Source organism: Octopus bimaculoides, chromosome 6, assembly GCF_001194135.2.
Source record: "Octopus bimaculoides isolate UCB-OBI-ISO-001 chromosome 6, ASM119413v2, whole genome shotgun sequence".
NCBI lineage: Eukaryota > Metazoa > Mollusca > Cephalopoda > Octopoda > Octopodidae > Octopus > Octopus bimaculoides.
This window is the reverse complement of record NC_068986.1, coordinates 109,787,253-109,793,830: the sequence shown is the minus strand read 5'-3', so window position 1 is coordinate 109,793,830 and position 6,578 is coordinate 109,787,253. Positions and strand designations below refer to the sequence as shown.

The 6,578-nt window shown below is 39.8% G+C and overlaps 1 protein-coding gene across 4 annotated transcripts in view; it reads left to right on the top strand.

Annotated features, from left to right (window-relative positions):
- Window positions 1-6,578, top strand: part of LOC106873757 (uncharacterized) — a 294,459-nt gene that overhangs the window by 47,578 nt on the left and 240,303 nt on the right. For all 4 annotated transcript variants that reach the window (XM_052969084.1, XM_052969083.1, XM_052969081.1 and 1 more), the window contains exon 2: window positions 2,152-2,230. In XM_052969084.1, the coding sequence (XP_052825044.1) occupies window positions 2,152-2,230 (79 nt within the window). The remainder of the gene's footprint in view (window positions 1-2,151; window positions 2,231-6,578) is intronic.

The window sequence follows — 6,578 nt, the reverse complement described above, 5'->3', positions numbered from 1 at the left end:
AAATAAAAACAAACAAACAAATTGCATCACTATTTTCTTACTCAGGCATAATGTATCAAGGACTACATTATCCAACTTATTTGCCTTCTTTTTTTTTTTTACAGTATAATAGGACATGATTTGAGGGAGGTTTGGTTGTTATTTTTTATTGGTCAAACTGCATTGTTGACCTGTAGTGACCGAGATTGCCATCAACAGTAAACATATCCTGTTGTAAAAAAACAAAAACACCAATCCCATCACTGCTGTGAGAGAAAATAGATTTACCACAATGCCCCCCCCCCCCTCTTACACTTCATCTCTCCAAACTTTATTGATGGAATCAAATTCGTTTGTTACACAGGGCACAACGAAATACCTCCTAGGTTCACTATTCTTGGTAAACATTTCAACAGTGAACGCAATGTGCACCAGTTCGAATTGCAATGAGAAATAAACAACAAACCCATAAAACACAAACTACATGAAAACCCCATTTCCACATGTGTAACTCCACATGTGTTACTCAACCAGCACCACACCAATAGCTGCATAAAATATGGGAGACTTTTCTGTTGCCACCTGGGCAACTATACAGTAATCCCTCACTATATTGCGGTTCACCTTTCAAGGTTCGCCTATCACAGTTCACCTATTGCAGTTTATTATTTAAACTTACTTCGATTCCTCCATGGTTTCGTTTTGCATTTATAACAAAATTAATATATACAAATGATAAAAATAATTTTAAAAATATACTGTATATACTTGCTTCCCAACCAAATGGTTTCAGGTTCAGTCCCACTCCATGGTTTCAGGTTCAGTCCCACTCCATGGCACGTTGGGCAAGTGTCTTCTACTATAGCCTTGGGCCAACCAAAACCTTTATGAGTGGATTTGGTAGACGGAAACTGAAAGAAGACCGTTGTATATTATCATCATTTAACATCCGCTTTCCATGCTAGCATGGGTTGGACAATTTGACTGGGAACTGGTGAACCAGATGGCTACACCAGACTCCAATCCGATCTGGCAGAGTTTCTACAGCTGGATGCCCTTCCTAACGCCAACCACTTCAAGAGTGTAGTGGGTGCTTTTTATGTGCCATCGGCATGAGGGCTAGTCCAGCGATACTGGCAACGGCCACGCTCAAATAGTGTTTTTTACATGCCACCTGCATAGATATATGCGTGTTTGTTATTTGTGTCTGTGTTTGTCCCCCACCATCGCTTGACATCCGATGTTGGTGTGTTTATGTCCCCTGTCACTTAACGGTTTGGCAAAAGAGACCAATAGAACAGGTACTAGGCTTATAAAGAATAAGTCCTGGGGTCAATTTGTTTGACTAAATAGGTGGTGTTCCAGCATGGCCGCAGTCAAATGACTGAAACAAATAAAAGAATAAAAGGAAAAAAGTACAGTACTGTTTCTACTTTGCGGATTTTCACCTATCGTGGGGAAGGGGCTTTGGAATGTAACACCTGTGATAGACAAGAGATTACCGTAATTTAGTTGCTAAAACTTTCCTATAGAATATTAATGACCACACAATGAAATAAAGAGTTGATACAATTGCTTGTCTGCTGCTGCTACTGTTGCTTGACCTCATATTGGCCCTGATTGACCAAACCTATAATAAAGATATTACAACAGTGAGCATTTTATATGCATCTAGGGTTGTGGAGGCGCAATGGCCCAGTAGTTAGGGCAGCGGACTCGCGGTCATAGGATCGCGCTTTCGATTCCCAGAGCGGGCGTTGTGAGTGTTTATTGAGCAAAAACACCTAAAGCTCCAGCAGGGGATGGTGGCGAACCCTGCTGTACTCTTTCACCACAACTTTCTCTCACTCTTTCTTCCTGTTTCTGTTGTGCCTGTAATGCAAAAGGGTCAGCCTTGTCACACTGTGTCACGCTGAATATCCCCGAGAACTACGTTATGGGTACACGTGTCCGTGGAGTGCTCAGCCACTTGCACATTAATTTCATGAGCAGGCTGTTCTGTTGATCAGATCAACTGGAACCCTCGACGTCATAAGCGACAGAGTGCATCTAGGGTTATGTTATTCGATGTAGCCTTCCTTCTGCCGTTCACCTTTTATTTTAATGAATGAATTAAATCTTTTTTGCCTTGATTTCCCTCAAATCTCAAAAGTTGATTTTCTTATTTGTCAGGTTCTTTCGAAATTGATTGAGGATTCTGAAAGTAACAACTGTGAATGGATTAATTACAATACAAAGCAGGAAGATGAAGGTAAGGGCTTTAAAGGTTTTTAACCCTTAAAAGAGATGACTGGACTGGGATGATCTATGAACCCGACACTTGTTGGGCTAGAGCAGCACTTTTCAAACTGTGGGTTCCAACCATTCAGTGGGTCACAACAAAAAAGAAGGAAAGAAAAGAAACACAAGTGTGTATGAAGTGCAGAATATCCAGCATTTTTCAAACTGTGGGTCCTGACCCTTCAGTGAGTTGTGAGATGGATAAAATGGGTTGTGACAAAAAAGTTTGAAAAACACTGGATTAGAGTAATATACATACATACATACATCTTCATCTTAACTGCTTTCTCGTAAATGAGCAAAGTCATTGCTAAAAGGAATCATTGAAATGAGTCAATGTTGATGCAATGTGAGGCCCCTGTATGACTCTTGAGCCTGAGGTTTGATTGTATGACTCTTGAGCCTGAGGTTTGATTGTATGACTCTTGAGCCTGAGGTTTGATTGTATGACTCTTGAGCCTGAGGTTTGATTGTATGACTCTTGAGCCTGAGGTTTGATTGTATGACTCTTGAGCCTGAGGTTTGAGGGACAGAGAATGAAGTACGAGAAGGTTAGGAGAAGGCTTAGAAGGAATGAACCTGTGGAGAATGAGGGGGGGGGGGTATTGCTTTTTGCATGTGTGGTTTGTGGAAGGAGGTGCTTGAGTCATGCACACCTGGCCAGCCATCAGAGAACTTACAGGAATTGATCCATGGTAAGTTGTGACATGGCTGTTATTCACAACAAAACGTATACAACATGTGGAAAGATGTGCCTTTCGGTTGGAGGATTGGAAAGGCAGGTTGAAAGAGTTCATTCTGTGGCACTGGTTCCCTTTGCCAGCAAGCACAGCTGTGCATTATGCCATAGAATGTGCATTATGCCATAGAATGTGCATTATGCCATAGAATGTGCAAAACATATATGCATACATATGTATGTGTGTGTGTGTGTGTGTATATTCATAAAACTTTTACAAGGAAAAAGTTGATATTGATTTCGAAGTGTCAGCTTGTTCACTTTCATCGGACTGTTTGCTGAAAGAAAACAGGGCAAAACTTCGAAGTCACTGTCAACCTAATAAATATGTGCTCCCTGAGTTTAATGTTGAATTGTTTATATATAAATAACTTGACATAAACACCCCAAAGAATTCCTCTCATTATTATTATTATTATTATTATTATTACTATTATTATTTTGAGTAAATTAATTTTGGGATATTACTAACACCTATTCATTCCAGAGAAGATTTGATTATCAAGAGTTGTTTCTCAATCTATTTTCAAAATTAAACATATTTGATGGCATAAAACAAGCATGAGTGCATTAGATGCATTCCAATTTCAAAAGTGCATATCCAAGAACAAAAAGGGTTTTATGGAAGACTCAGCTTGGCATATAGGACCTGGCATGATTTTGAGACATTTTTTGTAAAGAGTGTGTCATATATACCACTGGTAACTTAAAAGGTAACTTATCATTTGGAAATCTTCATCTCAACAAATGTGTCAAGATATCTTATGATTTAATTTCGCAATGCAGAGGGAAATACTTCAACTCTTTACTACATATCATTTGAAGATTATCCCTACCCTTTTCTTTATACCCCTGTCCCTTACTTTAGACCCCTACCCCTTTCTTTAAATCCCTACCCTTTCTTCAGACCCCTACTCCTTTCTTTAAATCTCCACCCCTTTCTTCAAACCCCTACCCCTTTCTTCAGACCCCTACCCATTTCTTCAGACCCCTACCCCTTTCTTCACACCCTTATCCCTTTCTTCAGACCCCTACCCATTTCTTCAGATCTCTACCCCTTCTTTAGACCCCTTTACACCTGACAGATTCAACTAAAGTAATCAGCTTTATTTATTATCTTTTCCTTTTGTTGGTTATTTATCATCTTGCATGAGATAGAGTTGAGAGGAATTTAGGTTATGTAGCCAACAATATTTTGGTAATATATAGGTAGGTGATCCTGATATAACATTTGAGAGGAAAAAACCCACAAAATATGACCTTAAATCTTTTCAATGCATCCACTCGTCACACTTCCCTAAATTCCAAATATCAAATATGGTGAATGAATATTATTTCTAGATATCATAAACTACTTTAAAGCGTTCATATTTTTTTTTGTCACTTTGTATCTCAAAGTGTGAACGTACATGGGTTAGCTGTTAGTGTGTGGTACTCTCAATCATAACACTGTAGTTTCAATTCCTGAGCCAGGCAGTGCATCATGTTCTTGAACAAACCACTTCATTTTTGTTACTCCTGTTCTCTCAGCTATAAATAAGTCCCAGCAATAACTGGGAAGTTAACCCTGCTTCAGACAGTCATCTCTTTTTTAAGGGGGGAGGGTCATAATCTCAGTCACTTATTCACCATGGAAACCTGGTTACTCCAGCCTTATGAGTCCTTGGGTACAAAACAAACTTATGTCAAAGTTTAAGAGTCTAAAAACCACATCTTACTCGGGTATTTTTTTATCAATTTAATTATTTTATTCTTTGGAAAGAAAGGAGAAAGACGGATGGTTTAAGATGGGGGATAGAGGTTAATGCAGTGAATGGGGAACAATAATTAAATATCATATTATTAATAGTATATTAATTAAGAGATATTTTAATGAAGTGGTTCATATTTTTTTGTTGAATTCTGGAAGTTTTATAAAGAGTGCATAGTTGATTATTTTTTGGACTTTAGCAAAGGTCAGTGTTAAAATTTTTGGTAGCTCACAACTGCATGCGTGAGTGTGTGTTGTTGTGACTGAGTTTGAGAGAGAAGAGATAGATAGAGAGAGAGAGAAAGATAGAGTGTGAGGGAGAGAAGAAGCAAGAGTGAGAGAGAGAGAGATCATCATCATCATCATCATCATCATCGTTTAACGTCCGCTTTCCATGCTAGCATGGGTTGGACGATTTGACTGAAGACTGGTGGACCAGGAGGCGACACCAGGCTCCAATCTGATTTGGCAGAGTTTCTACAGCTGGATGCCCTTCCTAACGCCAACCACTCAGAGAGTGTAGTGGGTGCTTTTACATGTCACTGGCACGAGGGCCAGTCAGGCGGTACTGGCAACAAACTCACTCAAAATAGTGTATTTTACGTGCCACCTGCACAGGAGCCAGTCCAGGGGCACTGGCAACGGTCTCGCTCGAATGTTTTTTCACGTGCCACTGGCACAAGTGCCAGGGAGGCGACGTTGGTGATGATCAATGGCCACGCTCAAGAGAGAGAGGGAGTAGAGAGAGAGAGGAAGAGAGAGCGGTGTGTGTGTGTACGTGTGTGTTTGTGTGTAAATGTTGAATATCTGGCTGCAATCATATCGATGGGTGTTTCTTTATTTTTTAGCAGGTAAAAAAGAAAATCTGATAAGAGTTGTATAAAAGTTAATAGAGCTATTATTTAGAGGAGACAGGCATCAAGCATTCATTACTATTGTGGCTAAAATCCTTTCACTTACATGTGAAATGGATCCCTTTTAAATTACCTACCTTCCTACCATCCCCCGCACCCCATCATCACTACAATCCTTAAAGTATAGAAAAGTCATCATGCTGGACGTATATCTGGAAATCAAAGACTAATATGCTATTCCTGGCATCACCACTAGTTACAATAGGTATGACTGGTGTAATATTTCAAAGCAGACAGCAGACTCTGGCTACTTCAGCCTATTGTTCATGGTCTTAGCTTTCATGCCTGTTCACTGGGTTAGGAAACAGCAAACAGCAATGTTCATTGTTAAAACTGAAACAGCAGTCAAATCTACATTATTTACATTTGATGGATATTTGTTCTCATCTTGTTTGTAGTTAACACAACGTTTCGGCTGATATACCCTCCAGCCTTCATCAGGTGTCTTGGGGAAATTTCGAACCTGGGTTCTCATTTCTAAGGTATTTTTTGATGTTGTTTATTATTATTCAGGTCACTGCCTGGAATCGAACTGGCAATCTGAGGGTTAGTAGCCTGCACTCTTAACCACTACGCCCACGGGCATATGGCGTAGTAGTTAAGAGCGCGGGCTACTAATCCCAAGATTCTGAATTCGATTCCAGGCAGTGACCTGAATAATAACAACAACAACAACAATAATAATAACAACAACATCGAAAAATTAATGTTGTTAATATTCATTCTTGAATACTTACAGGAAAAATATGAGCAGGAAGGGAACTCCAGAGAGAGAGAGAGAGAGAGAGAGAGAGAGAGAGAGAGAGAGAGGGGGGCTGCCATGTTTGTTGATGGTATGAGCTGGCTGTAGGGCACATTGTTTGAGGGTGATGGCTGTGATATTGTCAAGACTGGTGGCCTTGTAGGGGTTTTAAGT